Raw genomic sequence first — 22,051 nt, forward strand, 5'->3', positions numbered from 1 at the left:
GTTTGAAAAATAGGTCAGCCGTTCTCAGAAGGTCTGAGGATGTGAGCGGGAGGAGGAAGTGGCAGGGAGTCACCTCCCCTGGCTCAGGGGCAGGTAGAGGGAGCAGAACTTACCGTCCAGGGGGCAGAAGCGGGTCACCTTCTCAGGCATCAGCAGGCCAAGCTTGTGGCGGCAGTAGGTCTCCCCGATCTCCTGGCGGCAGTGCTTGGACTTTGCGCGGGACAGCGCAGAGACGGCCTCCTTGCCGGAGATGTCACACTTGGGCGGCTGGTCGTACCTGGTCTCCGGGGAGCTGCCCCCACCCTTCCTGGCGTGGGGCTGTCTGGGGGCGTCCTTCCCACGGCTGCTGTTGGCCGCAGCTCTCTCGCCGGGAGGCAGAGCCTCGCTGGGGCCCTTCCCTTTCTCCTGCTGTTCCAGCTTCCTTTTCAGAAGCTCCTTCTGTCTACTGGGGGGCTTCTTGGCCAACTCGGGCTGGTGCTTCTGCTTCTGAGTCCTGGGTGCGAAGTTGCTGTTGTCCACGTTCTCAAAATCTTTGGGGACCGAGTTCTCGTTGTTGCTGTCTGTGCGTACTTTCTCTTTAGGCCGGTGAGAGAAGTAGCCGTGCTGCAGAAAGAAACACAGAGGGGGAACGTGACTGAGTGAGCATGCTAAGGAGCTTGGGCCTCGAAGAGTGTGGCGGGCACGTTTGGAAGTCTAGGCCACAGTTTCACATCCCACCTTCGCTACTGGCTGAAACTCTGGTAAGACTTTTCTCTCTGGTCCTCAGTTTCCCCATCTGGAAATAGGAAATGTTCCAACTAGAGATCAAGGCTTTTTTCAAGCTCCAAAGTGCCCTGACTACGCGTCTCAGTGCTTCTTAGTATAAACCACACCTTTTCAAGTAAGGCTCTACCCTTGACTGTCTTTGCCACTGGGTAGCAAACATTTTGTTTTGGTTTCCTGTTTAAATTCCAGCAGAAAGTGCTGTGATGGTTTATTTACAGGCTGGAAATGGCATCATAAAGTTATAAAGGGAAAAAAATACTGGTAGGATATTCTATACATTCCATTGCCTTTAGGACATGCTCATATATCTATGCCCAGAAGAGAAATCAGATTCAGCCACTGTAAATTCCGTGGGAAAGACACCATTAGCTTTTTTTTTTTTTTTTTTTTAAAGAAGGGAATGCAGACTTTGCAGAATAGACAGAAGAAACGTTACAATGAATCCCAGGTGACCTGCAAACCTGTGACACTCTTGTGCTTGAGCTCTGGCTCTTGAGGTTTGTACCTGGAGCAGAACTGGTTAGGTCACCTGGGGTCAAGAGAAAGCCAAGGGTCAGGAGTCATTCTGGAAACAATGCATGGCATGGATCTTTCCAGAAAAAGGCAGCACTCCAGACTCAGCTCCTCCATGGGTAGGCAGTTCCTAGTCACTTGGAGTTTGGATCAAATGCATCATTCAACCAACGTCCCCAAATCATTTCTGAAACATTTTGCTTCTGCTGGAAGCCCATTCCCAATGCCTTAACCCGAAAGCATATGCGCAGTCCCAGAACATGCCCCTCGACCTCAGAGACCACAGAGAACACTAACTGGCTCCGCAATCCGTCCGTGTTGCTACGGGAAACACGCGGGCAGTGAGCAGCATCCCTGTCACTTTTCCTTTTCCAGGAGTGCTAAAATATGCCTCTTACCAGCTCCCCAGGAAAAGGATGGGGGGGACTGAAGACTGGTGCCATGCTGGAGCCTGAGAGCAGCTGACACTCAGCCAGGTCCCCACTCCAGCAGGTTAGCAAACCACCGCGACCTTGGGCCAAATCCAGCCTTTGTTTGTTTTTGTAAATAAAGTTTTATTGAAACACAGCCACACCTGCTTATTTGTGCAGTGTCTATGGCTGCTTCTGTGCTTGCAATAGCAGAGCGAGTAGTTGCAACACAGACTGGCCTGCAAAACCTGAAATATTTCCATCTGGCCCTTTAAGAAAAAGCATGCAGACCCCTGCTCTACCTGCAGGAGTGTGAATTTAGAAGCCACCTTTGAGCCTCTGCCCCCATCGCCCCCAGCATCAAGCACCAATTTCCTCTATTTGGTGGAGGCTGTAAGAATGACGGCTGACACTAGGGTACCTCATGGCCACTCTGTAAATTGCATATTGCTATTAATATTATTCTCATTTCACAGACAGGGAACTGAGCATCTGTTCGCAAGTGATTTGCCCAAGGTAACCTAGCTAGTTGGTGACAAAGCTGAAGTTCAAACCAAACAGACCACAGGCCCCCTGCTCTGGGATGCCAGTGACGCCATCCACTTCCGAGGAGCTGTGGGGGACTTTTCAGACCCGCCACCCTACCCACGTAAGCACTGCGGCCTGACTCTGTAACACAAGCTCTGGCCCCTTCCCACCCACCCCCACTCTGCTAAAAGAATCTACTGTAGGTGTGCAACCTCCAAACGGCCATCTGGAGGCTGGCCTGTGGCCTATTGTGTGGCAGGGAGCCACAGAAAGAGGACAGTAAGCAGTGGCCATGATGCACTTGGAGTTTGAGGTGGCAGGAGCTGGGAAACAGAAAGGAGAAGGAAGAGCTGAGTCCATACTGGGTCACAGCGTGGCCGCTGGTCACTCCTGGGGGCTGCGATCACATCCTGATCCATAGATGAGGGTCTTCTAGCTCCTGCAGAGACCGGCAATAAAGCCCACTCAGAGAGGTGCCTAGAATGTATTTCTATTCTTGCAACCTAAACAAACCCTGCTGAAATTCTTCTCTTCCCTTCTTTCTATCCAGAGGCCCTTGAAGAGTCCCACGCAGCCTCTCAGACACATTTCCTGAGCACTCACCACGAGCCGGGCGCCAAGTAAGTGACTCCCAGCTGCTACTTACTGGATACTGACAACTGCCCTGTAAGGAGCTGCTCTCTTTGCCATTTTACAAAAAGAGCAGGTGAGGCTTGTTGTAACGTTCTCGGATAATGTATCACATGCTAGGAACCGTGCTAAGCTCTTACACACAATATCTCACTTAAACTCCAGAAACAAGTTACAGGGCAGGTACACTGCTGTTCTCCCATCTTACAGAAAAAGCAAGGGAAATGGCATGTTAAGTAATCTGCCCAAAGTCATCTAGGGAAGGCAGTGAACTTGCATCTGTTTTATTCTAAAGTTTGGCTATGCTATGATGCTTCTTCTGCTCTGCTAAGGGGCAAATCACGAAGCATTCAGCTCCCACTTCCCTATGTGGGTAGTGGAGGGGGTATCACCCTCTTTGCTCATAGTCACCTATGTTGGGATGCAGCTGAAAGAGGCAGGGGTGGTATTTACTAAGACTCTTCACCAATATTTCCGTTTCCTTCTGAGGACGTGATAGGACTATACTTCTCCATCGCCTGCAAATTAGATACAGCCAAGCCACGTGCTGTGGCCAAGAGCAGTGACTGAAGCCAGGGCACAGTGTGCCATGTTCCCCTGCCTCGGTCCAGCACCGGCCATGCTCCTGCATCTCTGAGTAAGACCAGTGTGGGGCAGGGACTCCGCCAACCCCCAGTGTGCAGAAGTGAACCTCTGCCGCTTGAGTCCCTGAGATGAGGGGATCTTTGTTACTGCAGCATGATCTAGCTCATCCTGATTAATACAGGTGCTCACCTGATCTGCTTTCTTCCTCCTACCTGTCCTCAGGTACAGGAGCCATTTTCCCCCTCATTTTTTCCTCCAACACACAGAACATCAGTTTACGACTCCTACTCTTCAAGAACATAAATTTAAATCCCTTCTCTAAGCCTGTTTTCTAGAACTTAAGGAGGAGGCAAAGAAGAGCTAGTGCCCTGACGGACACCTCCTAAGTGTTGTTCTTGGGCTCTTCTCTTTTCCTTGTTTACAGATGGTCACCAAGTGCGGCCCTCGAGCAGAAAACCTCTTCAAACCACCTATGTCAAAAGCTCACACTGCTACCACTTTCTGGCGGAACTTCACCAAGCAAAACCAGCCCCAGGAAACAATGTGATCGTCTCCCTCCACCCCACAGCCAGCTGACAGTCAAGGAAGGCTGGTCCCTCCGGCTGACGAGCGCTGTCAGGAACAAGAGCCGCCATCAATTCCAAAGACCCAGGATCAATACCCCCCACCTATGGGAGAAGAGCCACCACAGTGGGTTTGATCTGGTCGGTGTGGCCCTGTGGCCCTTCCACCTGTCCCCAGAAACTACTCGGCTGCCTCGGGAATGCAAAAGATTCGTGGATAAGGGGGAAGGAAAACGTCCCGTTTTCTGGAGCGAAGAACTCGCAGATATTAGCTTCCAGGGAAGTTAGTGAGAGGCACGGTTAGCAACATTCGGGCAACACGTGGAGGCCTGAGAGTGCCCGTCCCTTGGTGTCAAGGCCGTTTCCTATAGTGATGGAGGAGTTCTCCCTCACCTTCCCTCCCTAACTCTTTTTTAGTTAAAAAAAAAAAAAAGTTATTCTCTTGTGGGCAGTACACTTACCATGAGATCTACCCTCTCAATAAACACGTAAGCGTACACTACGTTACTGCTGACTGCAGGCCACTGCCGCAGAGCAGGTCTCTGGGGCTCGCTCGTGTGGCATGCACGGCTGAGACTCCATGGCCCTTGATGAGCAATTCTCCGTTCCTACTCCCAACCCCCCGCCCCAGCCCCTGGCAACCTCCATTCCACCCCCTGGTTCTACCATTTTTACTGTCTTACATGCCTGACATAAGTGGAATCGTGCAGTATTTGTCCCGTGACTGGTTTATTTCAGTTAGTATGATGTCCTCGACATGCGTCCGTGTTGCTGCCTAGTGTAGGATTCCCTTCTTTTTTAAGGCCAAATAATATCGATACTTTGTATGTACATGTCACATTCTCTTTATCCACCGATGGACTTGAGATATCAGTGCACTGTCCCCTGACTCTTCATCTGACTACAGGGCTCAGCTTTTCTCTCCTTCCCCTGGAGACCTGAGATCCAGAAAGCCAAACCCAGCACCCCCTTCCCTGAACAAAACCCAGCTAGGAGGTTTCCGGGCAGATCCATATGGGATAACTATCAGGTGGCCAGCACCCACGTGCCCCCATACGCTGGCCCTTCACACACTCTATGTCCTTGCATCCTCTCGAAAACTCAGTGAGAAAGGCAGTTTTAGTCCTCTTTAGGGGAAGAAGCTAAGGCCCTGAGAGGATGAATGCATGTAAAACTTCTGGAATGTGCCCACCACCCAAAGCAGGGGGCAAAATGAGTAGTAAACGCAGACAAAGCGACTCTACCCATTCACACAGGGCCTCGACCATCTCGCCCCGAAGGTCCCTGCCTGCTGGACAGATTGGCTACTGTTTCTCCATTATGATCAACTAGCCTTGTCCTCTTTGTTCTTACCCAATGCATCTCTCTCACCTTGAGTTATTTATGCTAATGCAACCCTTTGACTTATTTTATTTTAATGTACTTATTACAATGATTGCACATTCAAATGTTTTCGTGTCAGCTCCAAAACTCTAATTGCTCTGCTGTTGCCTTATTTCCAAGCTGCTGCTGGAATCCATTTTTTTATTCCAGAGCAATAATTAAATGCAATAATACCCTCCGTTCCCATTCAACCTTGGGCATGTTTAGAGCCAATTTCAATCAGGTAGAAATATGCTAAACACAATATGGTTCCAAGAGGTAGGTTGCGCGACCCAGGCTGCTCTTGCAGGCACACTTGGGTTTGTTCCCATCTTTCCCTGGCTCGCTGATGTTCAGACTTCAGGACGGGTCTTTATGCGGTCTATCGAATCCCGGCCCCTTGCTTCTGGTTTCTGAGGGGTTGGGGTGGGACGTTGTGATTTTTAAAGTATCCACTTAGGGATACACCTTTGCTCTTACTGTCTGTGTATGCAGAGCGTCGGGTGGGGAGAGGAAGACCTGGGTACCTGGCTTGCCTTAGTGAATGTCCAATTTTCTGATCTGTTAAATGACGGATCCCAAATGTGTGCTACTAAACGTTCTCTAAAGTAGTCATTAATCAATATGAACAACTAAGTAAGTTGTGCCATATCAGCTCGCTGAGAAACAATTTGATGGACTTCAAGGGACCAGAGACTGAGGACAACATGGAAGCTCCACAGGGTGTCATGTCTCCTCCCAGCCCCATCCTTGGATCACTGTCTGTAGCAGGGTCCTGAGAGTCAGAGGTCTGGACTCAGGCAGAAGCGAGTTTGAAGCCTCCCTCCTCCATTCCTCTGCTCGTTAAGCTGAGACAGACCATTTCATCTCTCTGTGCAACCCCAGGGGGCCAAGGATGGCACCTACCTCCGAGGGAGTGAGAGGATTGATCAGGCATAGAACACAATCCTTGCCGCAGGCCAAGCGCTTCAGAAACATGCATCTGTTAGAAAACATGCCTTCGGCACTTACTGTGTCCCAGGCTCTGTTCCAAACCCTTTGCACTTACTCATTTCATCTTCATGAGGACCCGGTGAAGGAGATGCCGTATTATCTTCCCATTTTTCAGATGGGAACACTAAGATTCAGGGAGGTTCAGTGACTAAATCCACATATTTAGGAAGTGGAAGAGGCAGGATTTGAACCTAGGCTGTCTAGGTCCAGAGACCATGCCCACGAGCAGGACACACGGCCTCTCTGGAGCTACCAGGGATAGGGACGGGGCCAAAGGGAAACCCGGCCAGGTGTGCTGCTCAGACAGAGGGCACCGGTCCCACTGCGCATCACGATCAGTTTACGGCTTCCTTTTGTGCCTTGTGGACGCACAGCCGGCCGGGTAGCTGTTTGCTGTTGAACTCAGTGTCTCGGGCTTTGTTCCAATCACCAAGGCTACCAAGGCCATTGAGAGGGACACTGGGGGAGAAGCCCGCACCTGCTTCCAAGAGGACCTCCGTGCCAAGGTGGACGAATGGTGGAGGCACAGCGTGCATGGCTGCACCAATTAGGACATGCAATTACCCAGGCTGCCAATGCAAATAGACCTAACAGAGGCCCCTCGCCCAGCTCATTCGCATGCGCGAAGCGTGGCTGCACTGGCCGGCACTTAGAAACCTGTGGGCCATGCCGGACACGGGCAGGCCTTGCTTTAATAGAGCCCTAAATAATAAGCCCTTTGCAATGGAGCATCATGTTAATGGGGTGCACAGCACAGCGGGAGGAGGGGAGGTGTGTGGACTGAGGTGGCTGGGTTGGAATCCAGTCTCTGCCCCTTGGCCCTGAGACAGAGGGTAAGAGGTTTAACCTCTTGGGGCTTCAATTTCTCATCTACAAAGAAAGGGATCTCCAGTTAAATACATGTGCCCTACTGGTTAATCCCTAACTGAACTTTGCAAAGATGAGTTAGGGATTAACCAATACGGCACACATATTTAAATCCACTTGACAAGAAAACATTCAGCAAAAGGCTTGATATATATTAAGCACTCAGTGAGTGGTAGCGTGGTGGTGTTTTTAGCGGGCACATCGTCACTTGATAAGCAGGCCTGCGTCTTTTTGGAAAGGCAGGTGAGGTGCAGTGGGCTCCGATCTGGACTCTGCCACTTTGCTCACTGTGTGGCCCTTCCCACGGTTCCTAACTTCGTCTGCCTCAGTTTCCTTCTCTGTAAAATGGAGACAATAACTAGCACCAACCTAATGAGGGTTTTAGGAAGAGTTATACACATAAAATACTTAGCTTAATGCCTAGCACTTAGCATTAATAAATATTAGCGATAATTTATGAGAATAGAATTAATGCTTGCAACAATGACCTAACATGGCAGATCTCAAAGTGTGGTCTGGGGGCTCCTGGGGGTCTCTGAAGGTTGTGAAGGTTCAGGGGATCTTTAAGGACAAACTATTTTCATCACAATATGAAGATGTTATTTTCCTCTTTCACTCCCTCTCTCATAAGCACACAGCGGAGTTTTCCAGGGGCTCCGTGCCGTGCACTACGACAACAGTTTGAAAGCAGAAGCAAATGTCTTCTGTGAAGCTAGACATTACAGAGCTCTGCAAAAATGCAAAGCTGTGCCTCCCTTTTTACAAATCTGTTTTCGCTGTAGAAAAATATACATATTCTTCATAAAGATTTCTATTTATATAGCTATGTTATCATCATTGTTTTAAGTGAATTAATAAATTGTGAGAGTGCCTTAGTTTAAATGGCAACATGGTACATAAATGATAGATATACTCTACCTAAACTAAAGCTCTCTGGAGGTCCCCAGTAATGTTGGAAAGTACAAGGGAGTCCTGACACCAAGTCTGAGAACTGCTGATACAACACACACGTGTAATACTAAATATCTACTCCTTGATGAAATAAAGTTTACAATTCTTCCATGTTGGGTATTTTGCTATATCCCAAGCCTGTGGACTGATATTTCACTTGCACACACAATAAATACAGAGCAGACAGAAACCTAAGTTGAGCGACACTTTTGCAGATTTGTAGGCAGCAGGCACCAGGACCCTCGAGTTCCGGGTCGTCGTCAGGGAGGGGGACGGCTGGCTGCCGAATGTCCTCTCCCCGAGCAAACTCTAGCCTGGCTCCTCCGAGCCCTTTCTCGACTGGGCTTCAGCCTCGGCCTATAAAGACTGGAATGAAAACAACAACACAGTTTCTGACAGCTCTAGGCCACATGCCTAGGTTAACCCTATCCCCCTCTTAAAGGGCCTGAGAAGCGAGTGTGTTCCAGCCGACCCCTGTAGACAGGGCCATGTCCCAGTCTCCCTGGGAGGGCAGGAGCCTAACTTCCATGAAAGGTTTCACATGGACCAACCCTCCCTTTCCTGCCTCTCCTGAGACTGCCTCTCACACTCTCTCCCCTCCCTCTAAACCGCCTGTCACCTCTGAACACATCCAAGTTCAGTTCAGTTCACGCTGGGCTCCTTTCCCTACCGCAATCAGCATTACTGATTAAATCTGTCCTTCGCACTTTCACTCTTGTCTGGCTTTGTTTACGTCTGATACTGCCAAGGCCACGCAGCAGGGACCTCAACCCTGCAATGCCCGGTCCTGGGGGCGGAAACAGAGCCGCTCTGACCCGCGGGAGGAGGCTGACGGCCAGCCACGCCCTCCTACTCACTCCTCCCAACCCCACGGGGGACGTGATGGTGACAGTCCCCGAGCTCACAGGACCCAGATGACCCAGGGTGGGTGGAAGGGGAAGCTCTGAACTGTTATTTTCCAGCTGTTTCCATGTCAGCGTAAGAGACAGCTGTGCGGTGGAGGGAGGCACACAGAGGAAGAAATGATGGCAGAGGCGGAGCAGGGGGAAGGGAGGAAGTGCACGAGGACAACAGGGCGAGAGGAAGAAACAAACACGCGCTATTGTTTACTACTTGCTGTTTACACGGCAGGCATGGTGCTAACTAAGCCCTTTCCTTAGAAAGGTTTATTCATTCCTCAAAACAATCTCAAAAAGTAGGTCAGGGGTCAGCAAGAACATGCCACCACCTGTCTTTGTCCATAAAGTTCTTCTGGAACACGGCAGTGCCTGATCACATGTGTACGGAACAAGGTGCTCTCGCGCTAGCCCGGGAGAGCTGGGCAGCTGGGACAGACGCTGTAGGCCCCACGGACTCAAAATCCTGCCCTCTGCAGGAAAAGTGAGCACCGCTTCAAATGGGGAAACTGAGGCTGAGCCAGGCTCGCTCAAGGCCACTCAGTGTGTAAGAGGCAGGTTCAGAACTGACATTTTGGAGACAACGCCGGGCTGGAGAGCCAGACCCCAGGACAGAGGGGGAGGGGAGCAGAGCCTTCCAGAAATGGCAACAACCATGTCTATGCTGGAACAAAATGCCCCACTCGCAGCAGGGGTTCCTACGGGGAGGAGTCCTTGTAACCGTGCTACGAAAGTGTCCCTGAGGTTGGCTGCTTCTTCAATGCCATTTGAACGCAGTTCACCTCTAATGGCGACACTCCATTATCCACACCCACAGATGGAGGGAGGGGAGAGTATGAATGACCTAGTCCGGCTTCAATAGCAAAGCCTTCGGGATACCTCTAAGGCAGGTTTCTCAACAATGGCAGATGTTTAGCGTCATGTGCGACCTCTACCCACTAGATGCCAGTAACATCCCCCGTTACAACCCAAACTGTCTCCAGACTATCATCAAATGGCCCTGGAGTGGCGGTGGGGCAACCTCGCTCCCCACCCCGCCCCTGCTGAGAACCTCGGCTCTGGGCCCACGCCGGCAGGCCCCAGCTGTTCACATCCTGCCCCATCCAGAATCAGGATAGGAAAGAGAAGCCGGGAGGAGGAGGGACGGCTGGAGAAAGAGCCAGGGTCATGCGAGGAAGGGTGTCCCGGAGGGGACAGAGGAAGGGGCTGGCGGGTGATCAGAGGAAGTGGGAAGAGAGTTAGGGTCCCCAGCTGGGCACAGGGTGACCCAAGGAGGGGAGGCATGCTCATTCGGGCAGTCAACAGCCCTTGAAGCCGATGGCATGTCCCTTAATTTAAACCAGAGGTCGTGCCAGGGACCAAGGGTTCCAGCAAGCATGGGGGCGTCTGGTTTGCTCTGCAGAGTGTTTCCATTTGTTGGGGTTTTAATCCCAGCCCATATTTCAAACTCCAGAGATTTCATCTACAAATTTGGATTTCTGCATTCTATGGAAACATCCGGGACCAGACAACACTGGGCTTGGGTTCCCACGTGTGGCAACCATCTGGGGGCTGGGGGCTGGTCTCCACAAGGGGCATCTGCTCTCTGGATCATCACAGCCCCCACTCAGCCTGGCCCCTGGCCCCTTACCCTCCAGAGCCCCTGCGAGGAGACCCTGCTAGACACCAAGGACCCAGGTGCTGCACGTAAGCCTCGCCCTCCCGGGCCGGGCCTCAGGGACCTCAGGACCCTCAACAAGCCCTTCCATTCCAGGTCTGTGACGGAAGTGGCACTGCCCCTACTGGGGTGTTCTGGAAAGACGTGGTGGCCTTTCTGGTTGTCACAATGATTGGGGGATGCTCCCGGCAGGTACAGGGAAGGACACCAGACACCCAGCAATGCAGGGGGACACACAGCACCAAACAATGATTGATTGTCCCGCATCCTGCAGGGCTTCTGAACGTCCCCAGGTGCCACGTGGGTGAACAACTCACGGTCCAGGCCAGGAGCCTAACTCAGATTTACATACGACACAAAAGACACTTAGAAAGGGTTTTAATGTGACTGAATTTTCTAGGAGAGCAACTACTGTTTGTTTCTGTCACATCATTCGGAGTTTGACCACAATGTCAGAAAATCACAGCACCAAAGGCTATGCAAGCTGGGGCTGTGAGTCACCGACAAACACATCTATTACCACCTGCACCTGGAATTGCTGAGTTCTTGCAGATTCAGCACCTGACAGCTGACCTCGCCACGTATCTCCTGTCCCCTTGCTACCAAAGTGCGGCCCACTGGCCGGCAGCACCAGCACCCCCTGGGAGCGCGTCAGAACCTCGGGTCCAGCCTGGACCCGCTGAATCAGAAGCTGCGCGTTAACAGCACCCCTGGGTGACTGGTCTGCACATCGAAGTGTGGGAAGTGCGCGTCTGAGGTGGTTGCACCCATCATTTAAATAAATACAGACTATTTGTTTATATATTACTTTTATATATTGCTGCTTCTTCATGCTATTTTTACAGGAGTATAGTAATCCTTTCAGAGTTGTGGGTGTAAGTCAGGTTAGAGTAGGCAAGTAGAAATTCCATCTCGGGACGGATGAAAGCCATGTGTTCAAAGATGCGTCCTGTGCAGCGGGGCTGTGTCTGACAGGGAGGAGGATGGCTGGCTCACTCGTTCCACAGACCCTCGATGGGCGCCCGCTCCCCGCCAGGTGCAGCAGGGCCAAGGACGGGAAGGTGAACCAAGGTGCGCTTGCTGCCGTGGGTGGGGTCCAGAGACAGGACGGTGCCAGTGGGCACGCACACAAGTTGTTTTAATAAGAACGAAAAGGGCGGGAGGGGTGGGGACGGGTGGGGGTGGCCGGCGCCATCAGGGGTGTGAAGCCTAACGTGGTCTGGGCTGCAAGGAGGGTGAATGAAGCAGCTTCACAGAGGAAGCATTTTCGCAGCCCAATCTTGAGAAAAAGGGAGCACGTTTGCGAAACAAAAGAACCAAGGGCTTTCTAGGCGAGGGTACAGCACGCACAAAAGTGAATCGAGAGGACCAGCCAAATGCACATTTCATAAGAACAACTATCACGGAGAACACTTATTGAACGTCTAGTGAAAGAACTGTGCGAAACGCTTCACCCTTTAAAACGTTACAGTTCTATCCTTAAAACTCCCAGAGGAATCCTTCTGGGTAGGTGCTCCTAGCATGCACAGTTTACAGCTGAAAGTATGGTGGCACAGAGAGGTTAAGCGACATGCCCCAAATCACACAGCATAGTAGTAGCCTTGGATGAGGGTCCCGTGTGTTTCCAAAATGACCCCTGGAGGGCAACACCGTGTCCACTGAAGACCCCAGAAGAAAGCGATCATGAAGTGTGCTGACCTTTGCCCTGGGGTGGCGGAGGTGGCCCCTGATAAAGAGAACCTCGAGTCACTGTCTCTGATTCATTCTCTGTTACTCGAGATCCCCAGGATCTGTGCCAATGTCCACCCCGCTCCCCCACCCCAAAGCCCCAAACCCCAGTGTCTCTTTGCCCCCTAGACGCCTTCTCAGCCTCTCGGGCCCCAACTGCCCGGAAGCCCTCCTCGTCCTGGCCATCCCCCTCCTTCACGTTCTCCCGTCCGGGGCCCCCAGGCCGGGACACTTACGGAGACGAATGGGCCTCCGGCTGATGGAAGACATCCAGCCTTCAAACCCATCCTCTGCACAAGGGCCTCCCCCCCTCCCACCTTGCCACGCGCGGGTAATGAATGGCTCACCCGTAAGCTCATTACCGCAGAGCCTCTAAAGAAATGGGAATGCTCGTGGAGCCAGAGACATAAATAAGGAAGGACGCCTGTAAATAAATAAATACAGATGCATATACACACACACACAAACCCAATTAATTTACATCATCTGAAAGCCCAAGCCATTTGGGGCGGGGTGAGAGAGAAAGGAAAAGGCTCCTAATATCGCCATCCATGTGATTTCAGAACTGAGCTTCCCCAAGCAGCTGCCAATAAATTATTTTTACTATGCAGAGGTACAAATGAATATGCTGCTGCCACCCCCTAAATCTCCTTTATGAGCGTGTGTTTGCCTTGGCCCTACCAGGGACAGGGGCTTCCGAGCAAGTTTTCCTTGGCCCGGTTCCCCAAGACGGCTGCCATTTTGCAGGCCTGCGCCCCGAGGTAGACGCCCCACTGGCATTTCCTGTTGACACGTGAGCTTGGTACGGCAGGGAGGAGTCCGTGTCCACTGGACGACCACGGGAACCAAAGTGACAGCAGTGCCCACGCCCGGGCATCTGGAAAATGACTTCTGCATCCTGGTCGGAGGCTGCTGTCGCCCGGGAGGTGGGATGGGGCCCTCTTTGGCCACGCAGTTCACTGACACTCTCTACCAAGCTTCAGGGCGGGGATGCGAAACCTCGTCACTACCTACGTCTGTGTTCACTGCCGTTAGGCCCAAGGAAACTCTGGTCACTCTCTTTAGATGGAACGTGTCTGAAGTCCATTTCTCCAGGTGTTTCTGAGCAAGAAGGCGGCCGTGGGAAGTCATGTGACCATGACGTGCTACCATGACATGATGGGAACTGTCGGATGGAGTGGCTGCACATGCGAGCCCTGGGGGCACGCTCTCCTGGATTTGAAACCTGGCTCTGCCACTTCTCAGCTGTGTGACATTGGGAAAGTTAGTTAGCCTCTCTGAGCCTTGCTTCCTTCATAGGTAAAATAGGAACAACAACATGCAAAATTCAAAAGGTTGTGAAGATATGTTGATTTAACCAGTGCAAAGCACAGTTCAGACAATAAAAGGGAGTCCAGTCATTTTCACCCAGACTCCACAGTGACCTTTCGTGCATTTACGGATATTTATTGAGTGCCAAGTATGAGCTAGCTACTGTCTTAGGCACCAGGGACGTATCTACGAATAAGACAGGCAGATGCCTGCTCTCACGGAGTTTACGCTTTAGTAGAATGAGACAGACGACCAACTACCAACAACTCAACACGCAGACTCAATTCCAATGCCGAGCGTCTGGCATCTATTTTTATCCACCCATTTAAAAGATGCAGGAACTGAGGCTTGAAGAGGCTATCTAAGCACTGCAGTCCCCAACCCCGGGGCCACGGACTGGTCCTGGTCCGCGGGCTGTTAGGAACTGAGCTGTGCAGCAGGGGTGAGCGGCCGGTGAGCGAGTGAAGCTTCGTCTGTGTTTACAGCCGCTCCCATGGCTCGCGTCGCCGCCCGAGCTCCGCCCCCGTCAGATCGGCATTAGATTCTGCACTACGCTGAGTCGTGTAATTATTTCATCATATATTACAATGAAACAATGATAGAAACAAAGTGCACAATTAACGTAATGCGCTTGAATCATCCCAACACCATTCCCCCGCCCCCATCCGTGGAAAAACTGTCTTCCGTGAAAGCAGTCCCTGGTGCCAAAAACGGTGGGGAGCCAGGACCATCCCGCCCCAGAGTGCACAGAAATAGAGGAGAGGAACAAACGAGAGGCTGCAGGGGTGACAGGTGCCAGGTTTGTTTCTGCTTCCTCTCGCCCCCCCTGCCCCGCTCCAGAGGAGAGCGAGGCTCCTCTGTAGAGCACGTGCCGTCCGGGCCGTGCGGACGGCTGGCTGCCGGAGAAGTTCCTCCCTCGAGGGCCCGAGCAGGGGCTCCTCTTCTGGCGTGCCCAGCGTGCCCAGACTTCCCGAGTCTGCCCGGATTCAGACAAACGCACTCCCTGTTATCCTTAAACGACCCGAGAAACGCTCAGCGCAAGGTGGTGCTGAGAGACCCAGTGGCTCGGGCCACTAGGTGGCTCTTTCCGTGAACTTTCCAGAGAGCAAGCTGACAGCCGCACGGAGACACTGAAGCCGGCTGCCTTCCCTCCCGACACGACAGCCTCCCAAAGAAGTTCTTTCCTGTCCCAGGCAGGTCACTTACTCTTCCCTCGAGGACGGACGCATTCCGTGAGGACGTCTCGCATAAGCGGCGTGTGACTCAGCAAGGCGGGGACTCCCACGCGGTCCCCAACGCCCAAGGCGGGGCAGGCTCCCGGAATGAGGCAGCCTTCTGCTGGCTTTCCCAGCGCCGCCGTCCACTCCGTCACCTGTCACTCTGTCTGTCGGCTCCACTCCACCCCGGCGGGCACACGCTCCCCGTGAGAGCAACTACCGTCTATGCGACACTCTGCAGGATTCTCTCGTTTAACCCCCACATTTGCCTTTGATGTGGGGGACACGACCGTCTTCATTTAAGAGTAAACTAAGGCTCCAAGGGGAGGTCGCATGGCTCACCCAAAGTCACCCCAGGTCAGCGGCAAGGCTGAGGTCAACCCCAGGTCTGGCTGGCTGCAGAGCCTGTGCTCTTACCCTCACAGCCTCGTCTACGTACGGGCGGGACCTTCCTGAGTCCCGTAGCATCTGAGCTTGGAACGGGCAACCAGGGCCAGCTGGGAACTTTCCCTCCTGCCTGGGCTTTGGGAAGAGAACAGAAATTTGTATGTTGCATCCACAGACCAGGAGAACCGTAGGTGCCACCAGGTGTCAAGGATTCATGATAACAGCCCCTCCTTCCCTAATGTACCTTTCGTCATCCCTACTAGGGTGGCATTTTCTGTGCCTTCTCCCATTTAATTTTCATAACAGCCCTACAAAGCGGCAGTGGGGGCCCGTGGTCAGGAGCATGAGTGCCAAAGCCAGACTACCTGGGTCCCTAACCCAGCTGTGCCATTTTGAAGCTGTGCGACCTTGAGCAGGTGTCCTGGGTGTCACCAGCTCACAGAACTGATATGAGAATTAAGTAAGTCAGTGTTGGGAAAACACTTCAGACAATGCCTGGAACGTATATCCTTTTTTGACATATGAGCAGACAGAGGCTCAGAGAGGTGAAGACACTTCCTCAAGGCCACACAGATCAGGGATTTAAACCACAGCACCTGGTTTTTAGAGTTCAAGCTCATACCCTCTCCCCAGCACAGTCCCTTCAAGCCACAGACTGGGGGTGAGTCGCCCCTTGTTAAGGGTGGAACCCTGAGCAAAAGGGCTGGCAATGTCTCATGGAGCATCTTCAACAAGTCTGCAATTTCAGACCCACCCTGATCTCACTCTGGTGCAGAGAATGGGTCAAAGGCTCAGCATCTCCACAACGTCTGCCTTCATCTATCTCTGGGCTGTTGATGGCTTCCAGCAGGATCGCCAATGAAGATCAGGAGAGCCAGGCCAGGCCTCCTCCTTCCTATCTTCATTACTTCCAGTCGCCAAGGCAGGCTGTGGCCACGCCAGCAATTACCGGACAATAAGGCCCTGCAGGTCCTGGAGGAGCCAGGCAGAGGGCATTCTGCCCTTCATGCAGCACAGTCTCCCGACACACTGTCAAGGACCTCAGGCCCCCGGGGATGTCGGCCTGTGCCCACCTCCAGTCTCTGCCCCTCTGTCTGCCCATCTCACCTCTCTCACCCCCGCACCCTCCATCACTCCGCAACCAACAGACTGCCCAGGGGCAGGGACGTCTGAAGAGTTATTAAACTGCTGAAGAATTGAAGTGGTCAGGCTGCGTCTTATTTTTTCTAAAAACGGATTTAAATATTCTTCTAATACAAATATTTATCAAATATACAAATTTCTAATATAATCTATATTTACAAAATCTAAACATTACTGCAAAGCACAGAAAAATAACATAACCCCCAAGTACCCATTTTGCCATGGTTTATTCAAGCCTTTCCAGAAAGCAGACTTTGCATCTCCCATCCCTCAACCCAGAAGTCATTTCTGTCCTTCACATCCATGTATTTGTATTTTTAGCTCCTATGTACCCATCCATATGCAACAGACAGTGTTGTTTTTTGTGTTTGTAGGTCTGACAAAATGGCACCGCACTGTAAACACCTCTTTTGTGATATGCTTGCTTCATTTAGTATTTTACTGGCATTTCTATGCCCTCCCTTGTCCTCTTCTCAATTTCTTCTTCCCTCAGATGCTAAGACGCAAGGAGACTTGAGAGCATTTGGTCCCCTGGTTCTCAGTCTTGCCTGTCCCTGGGAGTCACCTGGGGGCTCTAAAAATGCAGGTGCCCACACTGGAGACACTGGTTTAGTTGCTCTGGGCTGGGGTCTGGGATTCTGGATGTTTAAAACCTCCCCAGGTGATTCCCGTGGGTGGCGAGAGCAGAGCACCCCCGGCGTGGCCGCTCACAGCCTGGGGTGCCGCTGTGAGATGCCTGGCTCATCCCTGCGGAGATGCCAGAGGCAGCGGCTGCTGACGCCGGCCTGCCCCGTCCGGTAGGTAGAACTGTTGTTAAAGGAGAAATCGGTCCACCCGATTCTTTAAATCTGAACAGGAGGAAAAGCAGCAGTGCCATTCAAGCCCGGCGAGACGGAGCTGGAGCTGACCGGCAAGGCTCTGGCCCGGCTGCCCCAGGGAGAGGGGCAGGGGTCAGGGGTGGAAGCACAGCAGCGCCACGCCCGGCCTCGCTCCTCGGCCTCATCCAGGAGGCTGCAGAGGGCGGTCATTTTCTGCCCGGGCGATTCAAGGTCATTTAATAGCCACAGAGACCCCTGAATCTTCTTCAGTGTCGCAGTGGGCCACATACTCCTCTCGGAAAACCACGGGACTGGTCCGAACCTCTCGTTCCTCATCACACGGACACTCCAGGAGTCTACGGGACTAGGGGCCACGCCGAGATGGCAGAGCAAGAAAGGGGAATGAACCCTGCACCCCAGGCTCCAGGATGGGGATGGATGAGGAGACCCGGGGCCCGCTACACCTGCCCACACCCCGCACCCCCTACGTCCCCCCAACCCCAGCGGTCTTCACGGCCAGAGCTGCCCATGTGACTCCACTTTCCACCCCGCAGACTGGGGACAGCACTAAGAGCAGCACTCACTGCAGGCCAGGAGCCGCCCTAAGCACCTTGTGTGGACTGAAGCACGCAAACCTCACAGCAGCGCTAGAGAGCAAACACAGTCAGCACTCCCATCTTCTAAATGGAGAAACTGAGGCACGGGGAGGTGAGAAACCTTGCTGAAGACCCTCCCCCCACAGCCCCGCACAGCCCCAGCCCTGGCCAGTAAGTAGCAATCAATCCCCCCTCCCCAGCTAGGGGCTCGCAGCTGTGTCATCGCTCTATAGACCTGGCTGCTTCGGGGGAATAGGCCAGGCTGGGGGGAGAAGTAGGAAAAACATTTTTTAGAAATTATTTCCGACAGGTGACCAGATACTAAAATAACAACATTTGGTTTGTCTTGCTAGCTGGAGGCAAAAGGCAGTGCAGGTGGGGTGCGGTGTGTGAGGCTGCCGGCTACACGCAGCTCGGGCTGGCCCGCCCCGGGCTGCCCGGTCCTCGCTCCGCCTCTAGACGATGTGCTGGAAGCCTCCAGCCCGAGTCCGCACTGGGAGGCTTACGGGGGAGGAGGAGCCGCGGCTATAAGGGTGTAAACGTGAAAATGAGAGCTTCCCAGGGGCTGGGAGACCTGGTTGTATATGGAGTCCAATGAGCCATTTTAAGGACAAGGTATAAAGCCCGTGGAAAACAGGAATTGTAACACGAGCTGGGCTGTGCGTTTGTGAATACTTTTATCGAATGCAAGAATGAATATTTACTGCACACTTACTATATGCTGCAGTTGCAAGGGATTTACACGCATTTTATCACTTGATCCCCGCAAGGATCTTTAGACGTGGCCACCGCTACTGCTAAGCTCACTAAACCAACGAGGAAACTGAGGCACAGGGAACACCAAGTCACCTGCCCAAAGTCACACAGCGATTAACGGTAAGCAGCTGATCCAGAGTATGAACTCTGGGGCTCACCACCTCCAAACTTGAGGTCTTGCATGCATGTTTCCACATTTCCAAAGCGCCTAAGAAGTGCCCGGTCGTCCTGCACGAGTGGGTGGGAACGAAGGGGCACATCCGGTCCCCGCCTGGAAGGAGGGAGGAGCTGTCCCTGGAAAAGTGACAGGCTGGCATGTCTGGAGGGGAAGCCAAGCCAGCGGGAGCAGATGGAGCCCAGGCAGCAGATGTTAATGCAGTTTGCTTTTTCCATATGCTTTTCTGTTTAGCTGTAATAAGTGAATTGTTCTTTAATATCTGTCAGGAGCTTAGGCTCTGAGGCCGGTGGCAGGCACAGTCACTCAGAAAGACACAAAGGGAGGCTGGCTGGCCGTCTCCTCCCATCTCAGAGGAAGGGCACAGAGTGTCAAGAGAGGTGCCCAGTGCAGTGTGGTCCAGGCTGGCACATGCAAATGCACACGCATGTACACATACACACACGCACACACAGATGCACAGATATACGCATGTGCACACTCCTCGTCTGCCATGACACAGTCAGATTCGCACTTGACATTGTGGAGTCGGAAAGCTCGTGTCCACGTCCCTCCTCCTCAGCAATAAGAGCTGAGTGGAGTTTGAGACTTTTGCCTTTGGAACAACAAAAGATCCGATCTGAAAATGCACGAACGGCTCAAGCGGCTTTGTTTCTCGAAACCTGCAAAGCAAGCTCAGCTCATCTCAAGAGTTCATCTCCTCAAACTCTGCAGGAAAACCTGGCTTCGTTCTCGTGATACTTCACGTGTCTTGGGACACATGGCCCCGTCCCTCGTCACCATCACATAGGGGTCAGGTGTGGGTGGTGCCTGTAGTACTCCATCCATATCCCCATTGCACAACCATTGAAAGACCCAGCTGGGATTCTGTTAACAGCATTGCCACACGCGCGTCGGCCAGAGATGGGGCCCAGACATGGCCCCCGGGCCTCTCAACTTCAGCTCAACACAGAGCAGGGGTTAAGTCCTGGACTGAATCTCAGCATTACCCCTTACAAGGTGGGTGACCTTGAGCAAGGTGCTTCTAACATCTGTAAGCTTCAGTTTTCCCATCCGTCAAATGGGAGGGAATAGCACCTATCTCAACAGACTTCTTGTGAGGATCAGATGATAAGAAACGCAGGTAAAGTGCTTAGCCCAGCGACTGACAGGTGCACAGGCAGGTGCTTACTGGGTAGCAGCTATTTTTTTTTATTATTACTGCTATTTTTTATTCATTGATCCTTCTAATATTTGATCACCTTCTAGGCAACATACATTGTTCTAGGTGCTGAGCGGTGAACCAAACAGATGCAGCTCCTGCCCTAGTGAAAGGTGCATTCCGCAAGGGAAGAGGCAATAGAGAAACAAACAGATGTCAAATCTGAGATGACCTGAGTATGAGCGCTTTCAAGAACAAGCAGGAGAGAGGCGGGGATGGCATTTCAGGTGGGGACAGGGAGGACCTGCCCGAGGAGGTGGCATTTGGGCCGTGGCCCGATGGCAAGAAGGAGCCACTCCGAGAAGACGCTGGGCAGCAAGGACAGCAAAAGCAAAGCTCCCGGGGCAGAAATGAGCTAGGACCAGGGCTGCGACATGAGAACACATCCACACACAGCAGGAAAGTGAGGGGGGCAGAGGCTCGTGTCCACAGAGAGGAGAGGCACCCACATCTCACTCCAACTGCCCTGGGAAGCCCTGAGGCTCCTAAGCAGGAGAGCGAGCCTGGCCTGACTCACGGGAGCCTGGCCTGACTCACGGATGGGGGAGGGGGGAGGGCCCACTCCCCGCTCTCACACAGGAGAGAAAGCAGGAACAGAGGCGGGCGCAGCCCCCAGCGAGTTGGCACTGAGATCAGAAGGCATCGCCTGGTGCTGTTCCGCCCACCTGCCACCACCGCCACCAACCGCCTCCACCGCTCTGCGGTGATGGCAGGGAGAGGCCCAAGGAGAACAGGAAGAGATGGGAACGTATTTAATAGCCTGTGGCTGCAAGCTCTGGAGGATACAATCACCCAGGACCCCTGCGGTGGTGGTGATCTCAAATGGGTCTAAATCAGAATTCAAATGAGTCTCAAGTAGCGGGGTCTACTCTAGCTTGGAACTTAAAGCATGCCAGAAGCCCTGGGGACACGCCCTGGGTGCTTCTCACCCTGCTCTCAGGGGGTCCCTGGCATCCTTCAGGAGAGATTCAGGGGCAGAATTAACGACTTTGGCATTCCCTGCCAAATCTGGGGCTCGGATCCCTCCCGCCCCGTGAGGGTGTCAGAACGGAAGGTGCCCGCCGCTGGGGGGCAGGGAGCGTGGCGCTCAGTCCCGGACCAAGAGTCAGCATGTAGGTCTGGCTGCAAATTTCACCCCGATGCCTGCAGGTTCTGCTTCCTGTCTTGGTGCCTTGGCCAGCAATGCCGTCCCCCACCGTCCCCGGCAAGGCTTGCATTCGGGTGACTCCTGCCTTCTGACACCCTCACTGCACTCATTCTTCCTTCTACAGAACTTTCCACCTTGCATTCAATATACTTGCCAACATGGGTGTAACCTCCCGCAAATGTGCCCTTTTGAGGGACAGAATTTATCCTAGCCCTAAACCTGGCATGCAAGTGAGTGAGTGTGTGAGTGTGTGTGTGTGCGTGTGCCTCTGCTGAACACTTGCCTGGCATGATCTCCCCTGCCCCTCACAATAATAAACCTGAGACACAGAATCTATTATTATTCTAAAAAAAAAAAAAAAAGGCTAAGAAATTTGCCCAAGGTCACACAGCAGGACCGGGATTTGAACCAGGCTCGTGGAAGCCCATAGACCCAGCCCCTCCCCACCACACGCACTTGAATGGCTGGACAGGGAGCGAGGTGCAGGTGGGCTGCAGCGGGTGGGAGGGCGGGGAGGTGGGCGCCGGGTGAATTCTCAGGGAAAAGGATGGAAGACGGAAGTTACAGAAATCAACATGTCAGACAATCTCTTCAGGGTTTTGGTCAAATAATAATGGAAATGCCTGTTGGCTCACCAGTGTGCGAGATGCTCATCCAAACCCATCCTCCCTCAAGTATCCTGCGGTGCTTACTCGTGGCAAATTCTTAGTCCAGATCAACTTGTCACCTGCATGGACCTTTGGTCATTACAGCATGAAAACTGGCTTACATAGCTAAGATGTATGAGCTAGACACATGAATATATGTATGGGTACCTTACATATATTAGCCTCTTTAATCCTCACAACTCCC

At 52.6% G+C, this 22,051-nt stretch overlaps 1 protein-coding gene across 1 annotated transcript in view; it reads right to left on the minus strand.

Annotated features, from left to right (window-relative positions):
- XYLT1 (xylosyltransferase 1) overlaps positions 1-22,051 on the minus strand; it is a 296,218-nt gene that overhangs the window by 129,260 nt on the left and 144,907 nt on the right. The window contains exon 3 of the mRNA XM_020281516.2: positions 114-603. Within this exon, the coding sequence (XP_020137105.1) occupies positions 114-603 (490 nt within the window). The remainder of the gene's footprint in view (positions 1-113; positions 604-22,051) is intronic.

This window comes from Microcebus murinus, chromosome 19 (assembly GCF_040939455.1).
Source record: "Microcebus murinus isolate Inina chromosome 19, M.murinus_Inina_mat1.0, whole genome shotgun sequence".
In the NCBI taxonomy this organism is placed as follows: domain Eukaryota; kingdom Metazoa; phylum Chordata; class Mammalia; order Primates; family Cheirogaleidae; genus Microcebus; species Microcebus murinus.